This window comes from Trichoderma citrinoviride (genome assembly GCF_003025115.1).
Source record: "Trichoderma citrinoviride strain TUCIM 6016 unplaced genomic scaffold BBK36scaffold_1, whole genome shotgun sequence".
Lineage (NCBI taxonomy): Eukaryota > Fungi > Ascomycota > Sordariomycetes > Hypocreales > Hypocreaceae > Trichoderma > Trichoderma citrinoviride.
The window spans coordinates 1,160,591-1,179,913 of NW_020194709.1; the positions used below are offsets into that span (position 1 = coordinate 1,160,591).

The 19,323-nt window shown below is 52.2% G+C and overlaps 3 protein-coding genes across 3 annotated transcripts; all 3 read right to left on the bottom strand.

Moving 5' to 3' along the window:
* Positions 1-5,460: 5,460 nt before the first annotated feature.
* BBK36DRAFT_1174242 (hypothetical protein) lies at positions 5,461-8,059 on the bottom strand (the record flags this gene model as incomplete). The annotated part of the gene is made up of 5 exons (XM_024895916.1): positions 7,760-8,059; positions 6,976-7,683; positions 6,527-6,861; positions 6,106-6,450; positions 5,461-6,016 (listed from the first exon to the last, which is right to left on the bottom strand). Exons 1-5 carry the CDS (start codon positions 8,039-8,041, stop codon positions 5,461-5,463), a joined length of 2,226 nt encoding a protein of 741 aa, XP_024753753.1. The 5' UTR covers positions 8,042-8,059.
* Positions 8,060-8,980: 921 nt separating this feature from the next.
* Positions 8,981-10,579, bottom strand: BBK36DRAFT_304 (glycoside hydrolase family 71 protein; the record flags this gene model as incomplete). Its single annotated transcript, XM_024898018.1, has 5 exons — positions 8,981-9,455; positions 9,555-9,579; positions 9,677-9,808; positions 9,871-10,414; positions 10,472-10,579. The coding sequence occupies 5 exons, from the start codon at positions 10,577-10,579 to the stop codon at positions 8,981-8,983; spliced, it is 1,284 nt and encodes a 427-aa protein (XP_024753754.1).
* A 4,041-nt stretch (positions 10,580-14,620) lies between these two features.
* On the bottom strand, positions 14,621-16,670 carry BBK36DRAFT_1137105 (hypothetical protein; the record flags this gene model as incomplete). The annotated part of the gene is made up of 2 exons (XM_024893136.1): positions 14,621-16,518; positions 16,625-16,670. 2 exons carry the CDS (start codon positions 16,668-16,670, stop codon positions 14,621-14,623), a joined length of 1,944 nt encoding a protein of 647 aa, XP_024753755.1.
* Between the last annotated feature and the right edge of the window lie 2,653 nt (positions 16,671-19,323).

Below are 19,323 nucleotides of genomic sequence, written 5' to 3' on the forward strand. Positions count from 1 at the left end.
ATCAGCAGCAGCGACGGTTCCTCCCGAGGAAGACACGGCAGATACCCATTGACTACATACGGCCTTTGTCGCCCTGCCTGCGTGCCAAGAACCCCCAGGGGCGCCTGGATGGCTTGCTGCCGAAACGGCTCCATGTTCCAGGGGCCGCGCTACGGCCTTCTTGGCAGGCACACGGCGCTATTGACTGGTCGCTGAGGCAAGTTCACGGCCATGCCCCTAAAATAACTGGTCGAGACTGAGAGGCAGAGGCGGCCGGGCGCTTCAGGTCGAGGGCGTTACAGGTGACTGTTTTGTCGAATGAAATCGTGGCCCGGGCTGTAGTCTGGGAGGGTTTTCGATGCCGCTTTGCACGTTTGAGGTGTTTGGTTGGATTGGTGTTTTGATACGAAGGATGATCATCTGTGAACGCCACCAAGGAGACGACCGCTTTTACGGTTTACCGAGTACCTTATTTACCACCTTAACATCAACCTTACCGTAAGTACATATCTTGCAGTTGTAGCATGGCAATACTAAGCCCAATGCCAGCTATTGCCTCTCTACCTTTGATTGCTCACTCAGGAGAAGAGCCCAATCGAGGTCTGCATCCAATCTCGTCCAAATAGCCAATATTCATGCGTGCACGCTTCTCGCACGCTTCTCGCAAGCCTCACCTGCAGCCGGCCAACTGCTTTTGATTGGCCTTTTAGCGCCTAAGCTTGCCGACAAGTTTAACCCGCGAGCCTAATGCCAAACCAGGCTAAGCCTCCTGCCGGTACACAGTACTTTAGTTATAGACGAGTACACCGGAAGACAATAAGTACCTGCTACTTGATGCAGGTACAACTGCATGATCCGTCCCTGTCCTTCCCTTCCTCCTTCCTCTTCCACCTTCCATGGGTGTCTCCTGCTTCAGGTTCGCCGGCTCTTTCCTCCCACGCTTGATCCTCGATCGATATCACGTTACCGCTTGATGCCCCTGTGTTTTTCCCACTTGCTTTCCTTTTTTTCCGTTTTTTTTTTTCTTCCCATTAATCCTTGCCATAACATCCCTGTCTGCTCTCCATGAAACCCTTGCGCTTCCGCTCTCCTCACAGACTGACCGGCCGGTTTCTGGTTCTTCCTTCTAGTACCGCCGTCCATCTCTAATTGTCATCCCGCGCCTTGACCTTGACCCTTGGACACAGACCAATCTGCACCAGGCGAGATCCGCCGCACAGACACCGACAACCCATTTCCAGCTGGAATCGTACGTACGGATACAAACATGCTCTCTCTGCTTCGTCATGCGGCCTGCTTTGTTTGTATTGCATTCAATATTCGGTGGCGCCTCTGCAGCAGTCCGCAAGCTAAGGCGGTGCTAGCTCAGGTACGGGTTCTGGACATGGAGCCTCTCGCTTGACTCCCTCGGCCATGACTGGCTGATGCGAGTGCCTTTGATGGATGAGCTGCAAGTCGACGCTACCCTTCCTCGTCCAGTCGTCTCGCCCCGCCTCGCCTCGCCTCGACCTCGTCCCCATTTCGACCAGAAGCCGGTCGCCTAGGTATCACCCCATGCCAGCCAATCCATGCATCGCCATGCCTCGCCCATGCCTCTGCCCACGCCCTGTCACTGCCAACCGGGTTCTTCTCCCCATCTACAACTACAACTATGTCCACTGCCTGCGCCACTGATCCCTACCACCGGCTCAATCAGGTGAGAAAAGCGAAGCAATCCCTGTCCACCCCTTGGCGGACGAACATCTCCAAGCGACGCAAAACCGACCTTTGACAGCTCAATTCTCCCACACTGGTCACATACCGTTATCTGGGAAGAATCTACGGCGGCCAACACGGTGGTACGAGTACTTGCACACCTTGCCACCCGTACAACAACAACACCAGCAACACCAGCAACAGTAGGGAATCCTGCTCCGTATGGCCAATTTAACCTAGACGTACTCAAGTTTGCAACACGGGGCATTTGGCACCGAGCATCTACAGCTTCTCACTCGTAAGTGTCATCACCCCATACTCGTTCCGCCATATCAAATCCGGCATCAGCTCTTCTCTACCGCCTGTTCGGCTGGAGGGTTTGCTGTATCCGTACGTACAATCTCCGCTCTCCCTACTAACACGAGTTGACAGATGATAGTACATCATGCGTGGCTTGCATGCCAACACCACCATACAGAGCAATCACCTAACCCCTCCGAAAGAGGAAATTGAATAGGAGTTGTAGTGTCCTATCCATTCCACTTCAGAGTTGTTTGCCTCTCTTACCGCCAAGCCAGTGGGACAATTTCGCTCTTCCCCCTACACTATCTTGCCGGATTCCAGCTGATGTGAAGAATTGTTTCCATTACTGCAGCCTGTTCGGCTCAACCAGCGAATACAGCACTGCCTGGGCACGTTCGGAGATGCTCGAGTCAGTGCCAGCTTCCGCCCGATAGTCGTTGATCTAATAAGGCCCGGATATTTGGTCTGTCAGCCCCCCCTGTTGCGCCTAGTGCCACGGACTACGGACTACGGGTTTACAGGGACCTACCATCTGGCCACTGTCGTGCCGCCGTCGCTTTCCAGGTGCGCTTGACAAAGGCAAGAGAAATAGGAACGCAGAGCAAAAGGTTGTCCAACATCATGTCATTGTTCCATAATCTCCGTCTGCTCGGCATCGGCAATGCCAAGAATGTGTCCCCGTCCGTTCGATGGCGCAGCACATGTTCGCCACGGAATACGGAGTTGATCGAACCAACACCGCCGAGGTGCCTCTCAATCACATCCCGCGCCCTTCTCAGGAGAAATCTTTCAGATGACGGCCATCTATCTGGGCTTTCAAGTTGCCGGAGAGACCATTGCCTCAACTGCAGCTAGTTGTTGTAAAGGCACTCTCCTACTCATGGTTGATAACTTTTCTCTTTGACAGCGTCATGGAATTATGGCCCGGATCGACAGTTGCACACTGTCGGCTGTCTCCGAGATCGTCGCTTGTGAATCCACCGCAGAGGCCCGCACCCATGGCAGAAGCGAGTGCAGAGTGTCGTACTTGTATGAATGCCTGCGAGTACGAAATGCCAACAGCTTCTCATGACAAAATACAGATAGCTCCACGGCCTTTGAACACCACGGAATCCTGGTTGCCATCCAAGCTATGAAGCCTCTGTCTCTCTCACCTGAACTGTACTTTATCCTTAGTACTACTAAGCCGTTTGAGAGTCGGCCAACTCGCCATTATCTGGCTATCGATTGACGGCGGGGAAGTGATTTGCGAGGGTGCTCCGTACCTTACGCTAGGTACGAAAGACTAAACGCCTATTATTCACTCTGCCTTACTACTACCGGCTTCATTGTGCTCCAAGTACGGAGTACATACGAACATCTACCAACGTGGACTAGGATGCCATGTTGAATCTTCCCATCAGACTTTCTTGTTATCAAGCCTCTTCCCTGCGCACAAGCCGTTCACCTGAAATTGCATCTGTCTTCACCGGTCGGTCCTCTGTACGAGATACCGAGTTGGGAATGTCCAGGAGTCCGCACTCGAGCGCATATCAGCAAGGCAACGGCAAGCTTCCGCACTTGGACCGATGCTCAGCGGAGGTCGTCCCATCAACTTCGAAGCCTCTCACCTATCTTCATGATGGGGGCAACCCGATTGCCAGCCCATGCTCGTTCACCATAAGATCCTCTGTTCGTGTTTGATGACGTTTGGCGAACGAGGCAGCTGCTTGCCGCAAATACCCGTATGCTTGTACAAAGAGCCCACAGGTAGAGCTAACAAGCCGTGCGCTCAGATCAAGATCCAGTCGAACGGTGTGATATAGAGGTACCGCTCCGCGTATACAGCTACTACTACTACTACTACTACTACTACTACTACCTACCTACCTATGCATCCACTGCTAGGCGGCACACGGGTGGTCGGTATCGGGTAAATCTGCAGCTTGCCGCCCAAGAGGCAGGCTAATCCCGCAGACGACCCTGTTGTTTCACCACGAGCATGAACTGAAGCGGCCATCCGATCCAACGGAGGTGGCGAAGCTCGAACCTCCATCCATGCGCTGCTACGCTGGCAAGCTGGTCCCCCACAGGCATTGCTTGCCTTGCATGCGAGTTGAGCTCTAATCGCGGCAATTGTCTGCTTGGGGTGCCTCATCTTGTGAGAAAGACGTTTTTCGTCTGGCGCTGCGAGTGATATTCCGTACCCGCATTGAGGCTATGCGAAGTACGGCGTACTAATGCTACATGCGGAGAATAAGCCGACTGGCAGTATCACAGAGCGCAACTTCACTTGCATCCTGGCTAGCGTGGCGTCTGCATCCCTCAGATCGCTTCGCAATAGTATTGCTTTGACGGCACGGCCAGTCCAGGGTCCGAAGCGAACCATTGCCAGGATCTGTCAGCACCTACTTACTCGTACGAGCACTCGAAGCCTCTTGTAATTCTTCTACTGCCTGCTACACCGTGAGGGGCTTACAACCAGCTCATGTGTGTGCTCACAGCCGCATGAGCCCATGGCCGGCCGGCTCCAAATATCATCTACTTCAACAGGTCGTACGCTCTACTTAGGTACACATTCTCATGTTCAAGCACCATTGCGCTGTGAGAAAGAGGTTACCGTCGATTTCAATGTTTTTCTGCGCCAATTGAACTGACGAGGGGGGATGCAAAAGGTGAGGGAGAAACAAAAAGATGAAACATCATACTGCCAGGACAATACGAGATTGAGAAGGGGCAGAAAAGCAAAAAAGCGGGAAGAAAAAGAAAAGAAAAAGAGAGCCGGATATCGAAGGGTAAATTTCAGCGTGAAGCTGTCGGTGATGCACACCATATACGCTGAGACTTACGGACCTACCCGGGAAGTCGAGCATCTATGGCCAGGACCTCAGCATTCTACGAATCATACATTCTCTGTGCTGTCTTGAAGAAAGGAGCAAACTATCCAAGGCTCCAGTGTCTCGCAGCGTTTGGTGAAGTACGGGTCTTCGTTGCATCGCAGCGGCGTTGAGTGTCCATTTCTAGCTCGCTGTTTTCATATTTTTGCAAGATACGAAGTACCGCCACATGCAACAAGTAGATATCGAATCCCCCACACAACCGTCAGCCGTGAAGCACCCATGCGGACGCGATATCGTGAGGGATATCCAGTTTGAAACTTGCACTAGCGGTCTCGTTGTATGCCTATGAGCTGAGCTTCCCGCATGCCCCTTTCCATGGCTTGACTAATAATAGTACCACCTAGCCCGTTGTCGGTCGCGCTGATGGTGGAGATGCGTCTGGTTGAATACATGAAGCAACACTGGATGCGTCTCGTGAGGCGGTGTTTAAGCCCACGTGCTCTGATCTCGACGTCCCTCCCAGTCGCAAAAGATTCTGGCAATTGCGCAGAAAACTTGGACAACTTGTGGCTCGCGCGCAGGAGAAAGAAGCTGCTCCCCCCTTATTGCATTGGTTTACCGAGCCGAGTCCATGAGGATCATATGCAAAGTTGGCGACTGATAATCATGTTGTCTCATCGGTCGATAGTTGCTCATATTGTTTGACCAGATTCTCGAGCCGCGTGGAGGTCGGGTCTTGGTGTTTGCTGCCCATGGTCAGAGGATAATGGGACTGGGCATACTGTACCAAGAGCGGCTCTTCGGGGGTGAGAGGATCCCAGACCACAAAATTTTGGAGAAGGTCTAGATCTTCTGGACTCAGCCGATCCCGTAGCAGTCGGTAGATGACCGAGGTCAGGTGAATGTGCTGGCCTTGGTCGTATAGCCCCTTGAGGCTTAGGATGATTGTGGACTTTAAGGACTTGATGGTCTCTACGTCGTGAGCCGGAGTCAATTTGAGGCTGTCCATAGCCCCGCCTGCTATGAAGGAGAGATGAATCGTCAAGAAGGGGTCGCAGTATTCAAAGCTGTGACGGATATAGTAGAGGCGCGCAACGGTCTCGAGGCGAGCAGCTGCATGGGCAACTGTTTTCTGAGCTGTTTCTTTCATGAGCGTCGAAGCCTCCGAAACACCCGCCTGCTTTGTGGAAAACAATATGGTGGCCAGATAAAGCTCCATGCTGTTCCAAAATATTCTTGTCAGCGTTCATTCACAAGGACGGGCTTAGACAAGTCGCTGAAGGGGATGGAGGGGCAAGAGAAAACGTACTGTATCTTGAGCTGCCATGGGAAGACAATATTTCGGGGTGAAAGGACGGCGGGCAGCCCCAGGAACCACTTCTCCAGCCTCGAAAATACGGACCAGATCAGACGGGGCGATACTGTGTGCTCTTCCTTTTGGCTGTAACTGATAGCGGCCATATCATGGATGATTGAACGCAGACCGGAGATCGCTTTGAAATAATGTCCATAATGTGCCGGCACCAGGGTCGGATTCAGCGGGTATCTCAGCTTGAAGTCCCCATACCAAAACGGATGCTCATCTGGGTCGGGTAGCGGCGTGGCTGGCGGATCAGGAATCAAAGGAGCCCGGTAGTAATAGTACGATTGTATGCTGCCAGGAGTCGGGTCGACATGTCAGCGGACGTGCAACGAGACAATAAGCGCAAAATTGGGGGTTGAACGATGACAAAAGCGTGGGGGATACACACCACTGCCAGTTGAAGAGAGCCCAGGCAGTAAAGACGCGAGCGTGAATCATTCTCTGGCTCTTCACGTGTGCATGGTCGCCAAACAGCTCCAGCCGTTGGGCAACTTGGAGTGCGTGCATCAGATACGGTTGGCCAACCTTATCCATTCCATTGTGGCTATAGATGAGATTCAGGAGCGTGGCGGCCTGCACGGTAACCAGGTCTATCCTTTCGCTTTCAAGCTCCCACAAGCGCTTTGCCTCGGCGAGGAAACGGTATCTGAGGCTCTGAGGAACCCAGAACTGGTGCCGATTGGGTATGCCAATGAAGCAGTGCTGGGAAGCAACTTGGTCAGCTTATTTGTCCATTCAATACTTGGCCAAACCGACCTGAGACCCAAGATATTGGAGGTGGGCTTGGTTCGATCCGTCCATATGTACAGCACTTACGCATGCTTCCGCCAACAAGGCATTGACGAGCATTGAGGAGCAATATTGCGTGTCCTCGTCAATCATGGCCTGAAGGAAGATGTCCTTGTGAAATATGGGAAAGGTTGGGTATTCGTGAAGAATGTAAGATCGCAAGAGCGTCCGCATCAAGTGGTCGTCAGTGGTGACCATAGTCCACTTAGACGGCTTGACGTGGTCAATCAGGGGATCCAGGAGTTCGGCGGCATGATACGGCTGAAGGTAGATGTTCTGATATCTGCCGGCTTGTCCGTGCTGAAGCAATGCGGACCCCTGGCTGGCCTGGTTGCCAACTCCGTGGAATGCTGTCTCATACAGGACCGAGTCGAGATACGGGTTGTCCGGGGTTTGGAGATGGAGTGGCATGGCGGCGAGATAGGGGAACTGATAGCGTCTTCGAGTCTCGGGCACGACAGAGAGCTGTAGCAGAAGATCGCATTCCCTCATCCGCCTCAGAAGAGCCCCAGGATCGACACCTTGACGCACCAGGCTGAACATGGTCCTCGCATCCTCCTCCGAGCAATTTTGGAGAGCGGTGAAGAACTCCTCATAAGAACTTGATTTCTTATTCTCCTCCTGGTACTTGCGCTTGAGCGCGGCCGAGATTGTCTCCTCACGATACGCCGAGGCATATTGGCACTCGACCTGGCGACTTTCGCATGCTGAACATTTCGGCCGGTTCCCATTGCACTTTTTGAGCGGTTTGGCGTGATGAGCTTTGAGCCGAGCAGATTTCGCTAGGGGTGGGGTTTCGAGTCGGCCATACCTTTATTTTGCGCTTCCGGCAAGACTCGCAGGCAACATTGACGGCCTTTCTCACAGGCCGTCTTCTTGCGGCCTGCTTTGCAGTGTCCGGAACGGGCGCGGTAGATTCCGACGATGATTCGGTCGATTCAGGCGATGAAGAGGTGGACGTTGGTGCACGCGCGGATGTCGGGATGGGCGTGATCCTTTCGTCGGCCACAGATGGTACATGGTGGGCGGAATCTGCATGTTCTGAAGCCAGGCGACGGTGCTTTTTGCTCGGAGGCGAAGGCCTATCTTGCATCGTCACGGGCACGAACGGGGGCGAGCGTAGGTTTGGTGTTAAAGTATCGGGACATGGAGTCCGCCGTATCAAAGGGCATGTTTGTGGAAGGAAGAAAATGGAGGAGGGATCGACTTATGCTTCATATGGAGCGTCGGAGACGGAAAAAGGGAAAGGGCAGAAGCAAAAAGAAAGGAGAGGAAAAAAAACACAGACACAACAACACCACATTCCGTCTCAACTGCCCTAGAATAGGCAAGCAAAAGAAATCCAGCGTCTTGTCCCTCTGTCCTTTTGCCTTTTACCCTTGACAGTGACCATGAACATAGTCGAGTGGCTGACGGGCCACGACGGAGCCACCTCCGCTCGAGACCCTCCCAGATGATGTGCTTATTGGCCCCCCTGCAAGGGACCTCTCAAGTGTCCCAGAACCATCTCACAGTTGCAATTGGTGTGAGATGTGACATGTATCAGCCGCAGCACCATGCAAAATACGGGTGACGAAGAAGAGGCGGGAAAGAGACGGCGGATGCCTTGTTGGACGGTAACGAGCAGCCACGCGGTCTGTGAAATACGAAACGACGGTCCTTTTCATCAGAAATCATTCCCCTCCCCCTCTTTGAGGAGGTTGGACGCCCAACAGCAAGCCACTCGAGCCGAGACAAGAAACGACGCGTTGGCCTCTTCTACCTCACGGCGACGACATATCTTATCCCTTGGTTTAGCTGAAGCCTGGCTTGACTAGCACACGCCGCCCGCGTTGTTTCGTGGCATCATGAATATTCGCGAGTGAGCACTGGCGCTTTCTTGTCACACTAGTTTGATGGCCGCCGAGCATTGCTTGACCTCAACGTTGAGGGCGAATTTTCAATGATTCAATAAAGCCGATGAAGGCAAAACTGATGATCGCTGTCTGTCGCGGTTGGGTGCCATCTCTACCATCAGTTGCAACCGCTTGGCCTAAAACTTGCCCACGTATGCGTTGAAGTTATAGGTCTGGCACGAGCTGCTGATGTCCTTTGCGCTCTGGCCACCCAGAATCTGCCTGCCGCCGCGAGAGAGCGAGAACGATTGCTTTCCAACGCCCATTGTGAAGTTGAAGACATGAACGCCAGCATCAGCATTGACAGTGACAGGTGCCGCGTTTCCACTGGTCACGGTCAGTTGCGCAGGCTGCGTGAGCAACGTGCTGACGAAGACCAGGTCGTCCATCAGTTCGGCTCCTCGAGGAATACCCAACGGATCGTTGCTGCATTGGGCACCATGTGGAGTCGGGCGGTACCAGTAGACGATTTCATCTGCCTGGACGGTAGGGGACGATGCGCCAGCCTTGTAGGCAGCAATATATGGCTTGTAGATGTCTCGCCAGCCGTCGTGGGGGAAGCCATTGGCCCATTGGGAGGAACCGTCGTCGCTATGGTTGGGCTCTGAGCCACTATGCAGACGTGAAACATTAGCAAGGCCGTTGAAATTTCGCGAGCTGGAATCAGGACGCAGACAAAGAAAGGAGAGGCAAGGGGGCTAGTTCGCTTACGAGATATAGTGGCTTTCACCAAAGTCTGTGCGATCAGATATCTGTTGGTTAGCCTGTCCAGAGAAGACGTTCCTTTTTCGTTCACGGCATGAAACTGAGGCTGAAGGGCCAAGTAGACTCACCGTTCCAGGTTATAATTTCAACCAGGGCTGGCTTCATGTCAAGTATCTGCTGCCATCGGCGGACCGGCTGCTCTTCACATATGAAGACCCAGTTCTTGGTGTTGAAATGGGTCGAGAACCACGGAGAAACGGCTGTCTCTGTTAATATCATACTTCAACATCAAGCTCAAGGCAGCACCTTTTGAAAGACTTACGTGCCATGTAGGGCCGACCGCCGAGGCCCTGGATGTATCTGTCATCCCACACGGTTGTCATGGGCCCTTTGATGACGCTGTTCCCGCCGTCTGTAGGCCAAGCATACCACGAAAAGGCCCCGTCGATGCCAAGCTGGCTGCTAACGCTTCCGAGTGAGGCAGGATCTTGCATATTCGGGATCACTGTCAACTTTTGGCTGCCGAGGGCGCTCTTCACGGCATTCCAGTTGAAGGAATCACCAACAAAGGTGCTAACAAGAGCGCCTCCGTTGAAAACGGCCTGGGCCGGGTGGGCGGCGTATTTGCCCACAAAGCTCGTGATGTTGCCCGTGTCGCCGTTAGACCAGTAGGCGAAGTCGAAAGAAATAAACATCTTGAAGTTGAGCTGCTGAGCGGCCGTATACGCATTGTCGAGCTGCGTTGGCGTGTAGCTATCGACCCAAGGAGGAGCACAGTTCAAAGCAAAACCATCAATACCAATGGCTTGCGCTTGTTGGATCTCGTTTATCCAATCCTGAACGGTGAACTTTTCGACAATGCCTACCTAAGTGGCTGATGTCAGTTTGGTTCCTTTGGTAATTGTCTTGAAGAGAAACTATACCATGAAATGAGCAAACACCGGCCTGGAGCCTTGTGCGACGACGAAGCCCAGTGCATTGGATAGAACCACCACAAGGGCGGCCAACAAATTAGCTAGCCTTGACGACATTGTTGTCTGGAGTTTTCTGTCCAGATCAGCGTCAATTGTATACGTGCTCCGCTGTTTTCCCCCCTTCTCGTGTTCTGTTGACTTGGAGGAGCTGTTTCCCGTCCTTGTAGTCGTCAAACTTGCTGCTACTTATAGTTTCCGTCAGCCCTCTTGGTATTCTATGCGTCGTCCCTCGCCGATTTTGGCTGCCAAATTGTGGCGACGGATATATGTTCATTGCCGCTACAGAAAATACCACATACCTTTATGGGAAAGAACTCGTGATGGAAACCTGCTCTAGCTCTGCGGGGTGCATATCAGGACGGTCCGGTTGATCCCATGATGAAGAAAAGCACACGGCCATTTCTCGGGCGGTGGACCAGTTGCAGCATGCGTAGTGTATATGCATTGTCCTGAGGTTGTATTGGTGTCGACATCGAATAAGCTTGATTAAAAGATGAGGGCTTGAGCCCAAGCTGAGAAATGTACCCTTGCCGATCCGATTGGAGTTTGCTTCGTTGGCATCGCAATCCAATGCTGGATGGATAGCGCGTGGCCTCTCAAGCAGAGTCGGCACCCATTCATCTGCTGCCGAGGTGATATCGTTCCTCGCCCATCGGCCCGATGGCGTAGAGGAGCGAATGAGTATCAGGTGAATAGCATGACCGGGAAGGCATCACGACTCAGGTTGTATGGAATGCGAAACGTTTGAGGTTGGCCTTCTATAGTGAGTTCGGAGGAGAAGGAGTGTGGAAGTGAAGCTTCCCGCGGATATTCCACCGACTCGATGACCTGGGACCAGCCAGAGGAATACCACCTCGTGAGTGTCTGATAAAGAGCGCATTGGCGGGGTTACAACCAATCAGCCAAAGTGGTCAAGCAAGACGGTGTTTGCTGTGGTCAGATCGATAGCGATGCGTCGAATGTAAATGAGTGGCTGAATGGTGACCTGCCCGGAGCCACCTACGCCTGTGGTCGAGAATTTCAGGATAGCTGGACGAGAGGTCAGTATGGACTCTTCTGAAACTAAGACGAGACGTATACTCACCGGTCGTCATTATGGTTTACTGCTTCATAAGCATTGTGGGCTGATATTGTGAGAGAGGAAGCTGAGCGAGAACGATGCGGTTGAGTGATCTCTGACATCCGAGGCGAGTGTCAGCTTCCACTATGGTTCGCAGAATTGTATAGTAATTCTCACCTGTCATTGTAAAACGATCATGATATCGGTCGCGAGCCCACTGTTGGCCAGAAAGGAAGCTGTGGGGAGTGACGAGAGGTGTTGTGCAGTGCATAGCCGAGAGAACAAGCAGGCTTGGGATTGGTCTTCAGAGACTATTGGTCGATGTTTGCATGAATGTGGCTTTGGGCACAATCTTGACTGCTTAATAGATTAGAGTAAACCTGGTCTCCCAAATAAGATGGCCTTGGTCCCATACCAGATTCTGTAAAGTGATAGAAATGTGACATACTAGAAGCTTTTTCGGCGTAGACTCGATGAATAAAAACGACCTCGTTTGACGCGTTTGTCGTGGTCGATGATTGCACTCGGGCTGCTCGAATGCTTCCCTTCTCTTTGGTGTTCCGTGGTCCTGTCGCCCCTCTCACTTCGAGTTTTCAAGCAGTTGGCTGATAGACGAAAGATGGTCTTCTTCGTGTCTGCTTCATACAATCGGAACAATCGCGGAAAGTCTTTGCGTTGAGGAGCAGCACAGCCGGCAGTAGCAGTTTTCCATCACTCGACCGATCATCTGCTTGTTCGAATCGATCGATCGACCCACTCCTGTGAAGGCGAAGGCTCGAAATCGCTCGGCGGGTGATTTGCGAACCCCCCTGCTTCCAATCCCCTCCTGTGCCCCATGAACCCCACACAACCCATCATACCTTATACATGTGTGTGTATTTGTGTGAACATTATATCATATTGTTTCTTATACACTCGGCCGTTCGATCGATCGCTCGTTTTGTCCGCTCGTATGTTCGCTCGCTCGCTCGTTCGTTCGTAGGTACATTTGATTCTTCTCCAGACTTGGTCTCGCTGATTTGACTGCGCGTAGGAGCTTGAATCGTTTGGGACTGCTTGTTGGAGAAGCAATATGGTTGTCGATAACCGGCCTTGATCGAGGCAACGCCATATCTTTCCAACTACTTATCCCCACATCACCCAACATGTGTATGTATATGTATATGTATATTTGAATTATATTGTGTCTTGCAGACTCGGCCGTTTACGATCGATGGTTGAACCGTGGTTCACTCGTGTATCGTCCGACGAGGGGCTTCTTTCACGCTTCGAATCGGGTTCCGGATGAGGCCTCTTCTGTTCGTTCCTTTGTTCGCGCTTCGATCGTTAAATTCCCGTTCAATTTCGGTTCATCGTCGCACAGGTCAACGAATTTTCGATACGCATCATTCTTCGGTGGTTTTGGCTCGCTTGTAAAGGAAGAAGAAATGCAGCGTGTTGTGACTCGATTCAATCACCCTCTCCAAAGCCCCATCTCCACCCTGTCCAAAAGCTTCTAAGCATATATTTGTTATAGAATATTATTATGTATACACTCGGTCGGCCGGTCGATCGGTTCGGTTCGGTTCGCATTCGTTCGCCGCACTTCTTATTTTTGGTGAGGGCTGGGTAGAGCACTATATTGTGTTAGTGTATGCTCAACTGGCAACCAACGGTCGTAGGGCTGGAAGAGGCCAACGGCGATGATGGTGATGACGCAAGCAAATGAAGTATGAGCATTATCGGTGTAGAGGCATGGAGATGGAAAGAGGACGTGTGAGGGTCTGACCCGGTAAGAGCCAGGAGAGTGAAGCTCGTCAGTCGATGCGTTCCGGCTTTCAACGGTCAGTTAATAGATAAGTGATGAACATGATAGCATCTTGTGAGACGATCTCAATAGTTTGCCAATGCATACGGAAAGGGAGAAAGGAATATGGATGCGGAATAGAACAGATATGTGCATTGGGAGAGAAGGATGAGAGCGGATGAGCAACGCTTGACCAGTGAGAAAGACGTCATTAACGTGAGGATATTCCAAGATTATCTTGATTTGATAAATAACATGATTGCGCTGATGGCGATGAGGTTGGAAGCGAACATTCAGAAGGAGAGGAGTTGGTGCAGCGGACAGGGAACGAGTGTATGTGTGTTCGGATGGAGAAGTGGAGAGAAAGGGGTGGTTGAAACCCGGGATGGATGCAGACAATGCGATATATAGGATAAAACGAAGAGTGGGAGAAGAGGATGAGATCGAAGGTTATGGTGCTGACGGGAGTCAATGCCAGAAGCATGGGGGTGATGGACGAAGGATCATCCGCTCTCGATACCAGTCGAGACCAGTGAATCTTTTGATAAAGTGGAAGAAATGGGAGGAAAGATGAGTTTCTTGGAAGAGAGAATGTTTGTGGGAGAAGATGCTTGTGGGAGAAAATGTTTTTATCAGAAAATATTGTGGGAGGGGGAGCCCTCGACAGTGGCTCAGGTGCTCTTGCAGCTGCCATTCCTCGGCGTCAGGCTACCTGCCCGTCGTGACTGCCACTCGTTTAAGAAAACGTCATAAGCGAAGACGTTTGATGCATCTGCGCGTGGGTTGAGGCTTCCATGATCTGGAGGATGGCTTTGGATTTGAGAAAGAGCATGTTGAGCATCTTACCCCCCCTTTTCGCCTCTCCGCTCAAGGCGGCTCAGGGAGCTGTGCATGATCTTGATGGTATTGATGGCGTTGATGACGTTCATGCCCAGTCAAGAGACACTTGAAGGCTTCTATGGCAGCTCTATGATTCAGCTCGGATCGGGGCTTGAAATATTTACGCGCCCCTCAGGAGTCTTCCTATGCTGTATGCCAACCGAGGATGCGTGCTCAGCATTCCACCAGGTATGGTACGGCAGCAAAATCCTCAGTAGATACAGGCTGCTTTATTCTTCAGCTAGTAGAGGTAGTTCGCCTTCGGAAGTATGAGTGATCGGCTTGCACGGTGGCTGGGAGTGATTTCAAGGTATGACGGTTAGACCTACATACAGCTACTATGTAAATTGGCTACCTCCCATGACGCATCTATTCAGCTACCGCCTTGTAGTCTCTTGATCCTCTCTTCTGCCGCTCGCGCTCTTCTTTCTCGTTCCAGTTTCAGCTTCATCTCGGGTGTCAGCCCCCTGGCTTCCTCCTCCCTGCGCTCCTGGGGTGTCTTTGCAATTATGGAAGCTATACTGTTCCCCTTTTTCGTCTTTTGCTCAGGGAGTTTTGGCCCCTCAGCACGAAGCCTCTCTTCTTCCGCCTTTCTCCTCTCGGCTTCCTTCTTGTCTGCCTCTTGCTTTTCCCGATCATCGCGGCGGTCTGCCTCGTCCTTGGTCATGGCCGGAGGAACCTTGGCCGCATCCCAATCCCATTTTCTCTCTCCCAGTTCAGAGCGTGCTACTCTAAAGGCATCTCGCGTAGAGCGATCTCCAGCAAGCTCAAAGGCGGTCTTCCCCTCCGCATTCTTAAGAAGCGGGTTCGCTCCGGCTCGTGTAAGGATCCCCAGCACCAAAGGCGCAGAATTCTGTGCAGCTGCGTAGTGTAGAAGGCGTGGAGTATGGTAGTTCTGCTCCGGAGGGTAGAACTCATAGTCCGGGTCAAGGCTGTTCTTTGTGAGGTACGATAGAAGTGCGGGTAGTTTGGACCGCCGCACAAAGGCTTGCAGCTGAGATGTATGAAGTAGTGCCGTTTCCTCCTCTTCTGAGAGGGTCGGCTTTGCAGGCTTGGAGGGCGTCGTAGGCTTGCTTTGCGTTGTGCTTGCCTTGTTTGGCTCTGCCCTGCTCGGGACAATCTCCTTGACTTTAAGCCGAGTCAGTTCGATGAAGGACCGCATCAGCTCGTTCTGAGTAGCTCTCCTGGTACTAAATGGAAAGCCTCGGATACGGGCATCGTTGGCTTGAAGAACTTGTCCTTCATAGGGACCAAACAAGGTTCTCCGATTTGTGGTTCCTGTCGCTCTGATGAAAAGCAGTTCCGAAGAATCCAGGAGCCCCTTCCAGTCCTGGAGAAGAGCGCGCACATCCTCGACCAGGGCAGTCTCATTGTACCGACGCAGGGACGAGCCGACAGAGTGCGCTTTGCCCTTGGCGTTGTCGTTGGCCGACTGAGAACCGCCCTGTTTCCGACGCGTCGTGTATCTGTGAAAGGTTTTGTGAGCGAGGACGGTGGCCTCTCGGTTCATGGTTGTGCTGCCCGATTTGGCGGATCTCGGCGCGAGAGAGACGACCATGGCGGCGAAATGGCCGCCTCCAATCATGCAGAGGAAGAAGTGCGGCCCGGTGTACGCGATTGGCGGCAACGTCCCGTCCTTTGCAGGCTTTGGCATGGCTATGGGCTCGAGCTGCTTCTTCCGGATGACCTCGACCAGGTCGGGCTGGCGTTGCTCTTCGTCTGTGAATATCGCTCGGTATATGCCGAAATATGTATTCTCTGGAAGCAACGGTGAACCGAACCATATAAGTGTCGGCTTTCCCTTGCCCGGCCGCCCTGAGGGTTCGTCGTCATCGTTGTCGCCTTCCTTGTTGTTCTCTTTGGCAGCATTGCGTCTCTCTGTCAGCTTTGCTTGCTTCCTAAGCAGCGCCGTGAGCGTAGACTCTTGACGCCCTTCGTCCTCATCGTCTTCCGATTCTTCCGAGTCAGAGCCCGAGAGCGATTCGTCCAGAGTCTCTATCAGCTTCTCGAATTCGGCCTCTGAGACCGGGCTCTGGCCCCGCAGCTTCTGCTTGAGGTTGTAGTTGTGAAAATCGGACTTGATGTGACTTCGCTGGTCTATCACGGTTGTGAAGGACAGCTTGCAAAGAGAGCAGGCTTGTGAGCCGACAAAGGTATCGGAAGACGCGTCCGAGGTCTTACTGGGTGGCGTCGCGGGTTCGTCGATGGCGATGGTGTCTGCATCTGGCTTCGGCGTCAGGCCCGCGAGGCATTCGGGCGGAAGATCGTAAACTGATACCCAAGTTGGCACAAGCTGTCAGCACTTCTTCGAGGCGGATTGGGCCAGTCAGGCTATTGGTAGACTGGATCAGTGATGCGACGAAGTGCTTCTACTTACCATATAGCGGGCGCCGCAGCAGCTCGTCTGCCGGGTTCTGAGCCATGATGCGAAGCCGCGGAGAGGAAGCTGCGGGTATAGAGTGCCGTTGAACCGTACGTCAGGCAAGGCGCCGTCTTGTTTCTGAACAGTCAAACCAAGCAAAGACGCGCGAACAGCAAAGAGCTGTGTGATTATTTATGCCAAGCAACAGGAGGGAAATGCGGTTATAGAAAAGTTGAAGAGTGCCCCTCCATGACGAGGCTGGAATGATGTTGAGTCAACCGGCGACAACCCCACTACTAGAGTCATACCTACTTAGGTAGGCTTGAACTCCATATTGCCCGTTGAGTTCAAGCCTCTGAGAGCCTCAAAGCTTCGAGTTGTTCAAAGATCAACTCCTCAGGTTGTTTTTGTTGCCTAATGCTCCTCCAGCCACTGTATCCTGCTTGAACACGTCTTCAAGTCGTAAATTCAAGGTATTCATATGGTATCCTCTCCTTTGATAGTGCAGAGTGTAGCCTGTTGTGGCGGAGGAACAACCTCAAAACAAATCGCGTCTATCCATTAGCTCTTTACTAATAGCGGCAACCCAACGAAGAGGGATCAAAGTGTATGCAGAAACTATGCAGAAATACATTGTGGAAGATGTTAGATGGCAAATTTTTTTCGCGCATACATCGACGTCTTGTCCTGCGTAGATCCTGAGATGTATTGTAGGGTAGCGATCCGTGGTGTCTGGTCAAGTTACAAATATCTTCTAAACCTCTGCATCCCATTTATACTGCTACGCCTCGTTGGCTACGAAATAGGGGTCACGGCACGAAAAGCCAAACGACCTCGGATACGGGCGTTGGAGCTGCGGGTTGGCGCGTACCATCCGGCTTGTGCTATATATGCCTGACGTGAAATGAATCGGTATTTGTAATCGTCTTAGACAAGATACGTCGCTGAGTCGTTGGCCTCTGAGGAACAAGACAGATTTGGATTCTGGCAAGATAGATAAGCTGTAGCATGAGTTAGACAAGGCATCGCTTCCTCTCTTCCCCGGCTGTCAACCTTAGACTGGACCAATTGCTCAGAACGTTTGTTGGAGACGGTGCACCGGTAGCCGGACTTACAATGTACGATTCAAAAGCACAGTGTACGAAATTGTCCATATACGCAGTCATCGGGGCTAACGGCCATGGCTGATTGCATGAAGGCTAGCTGCATCGTAAAAAGCAAGAAGAGCAACCCAAATTCATTAACCCAAACTCATCAAGAGTCCAGACTTGAGGGCCTGAGGGGACTCTGTTACTAATTGCAGGAATGCAGCCGGATGGTAATGGAAGCTGGATGGTAATAGAAGCTGTATCGCCAAGCTGATTCGGGATGCATTGGTCCCCGGGCTTGGCAGACGACCGCACATGCATACGAAGCGGCGCTGTGTTGAGCGTTTGGAGGTGATGGGGACAAAGCCAAGCTGCAGACTATTTATTAAATGTCCACGACCACCTACCTACTTAGTACCAAGCAAATCGCATGCATTTGGATCAGTTATAGTATGAGGCACGCAATCGGCTGCGCTATATCATACAGCATGACATACGGCCTATTGATACCACTCTTCCTCGTCCCAGAGGTCATGTCGTGTCTGCAATGTTTCGTCTATACTCGCCCAACGCAGGTTCTGTGACCAGACATTTGGCTCATGTTCTCTTCATCCCATTGCTCCGTTGCTCCATTGCTCTGTCTTGACCGAGGCCCGCGAGACACCGAGCCCCTGTCCCAGCCTATCTGCCAGGGCTCGATTGGGAGCTTGCTCTATGCCAAGAGTGGGTGGTGCCTCTGGGTGAAATAGTTTTTCAGCAGGATGCTGGTCAGCAGGGCTTTCGGCTCTCCTCTCCCCAAAACCTCTTAAGCTTGAGCCCCGACCTCTGACCTTTTTGGCCCATCCAAGAAGCTCCACAGCCAGCTGCATCGAAGCACGTCGGCTTTGCCTGGTAGAGCTTAGATCTGGGTTGCGGGGATGACTTCCCCTGTCCTATACCGTTGCATTGCGGCTGATCAATGCACGTCTCTGCCAAAGGAGATAAGGGGCAGCGAACGGGTCTTTATAGGCATGCACTCTCACGAAGCAGGGTGTATGGAGATGGCGAAGACCTGGGAGATTTCTGTAACGGCCGATGGCACCCACCATCGGCGTGGGGCATCGTATTCCCAGGACAAGGCTCGACACAAATCGGAACCCAGAGATACCCAGACCAGAGAGCAGTGCCGCAGCAGGGCCACTCCATGCCCAGCAGGGATAGCGAATGGGGAGAAAAAGAGGATGACAAAGTGAAGACAGCAGAGCCGCTTATTGCTCCGTCGCCGTTGTTTGCTTGATCCACACTCAGCCGCAAAACGGATTGCTGGGGGATTTCGGTCCTTCGTTCCTGAAGCTGGTCGACTGGGTCGGACAGAGGGAGGAGAGAGAAGAATAAGAAGAAAGGGAAGCGGAAGAAGACTGAAGACGGAGCTGGTGTTATTTCTCCTCTCTCCCTTGTTGCCGTGACCTACTGCTAAAAGTCATCTTCAAGCTCAACTGCCTTAATGCAAGCCACACTGAAGTTGGCGCGGTGCTATCCAACCCCGACCAACATCGTCATTCTTGGCAATTTGTCAAATTTCAGCGCCGATTTGCGCACGGACTAGAAGATCTTCAGTGATCCCGATTGTCAATAGGACAGAATCAT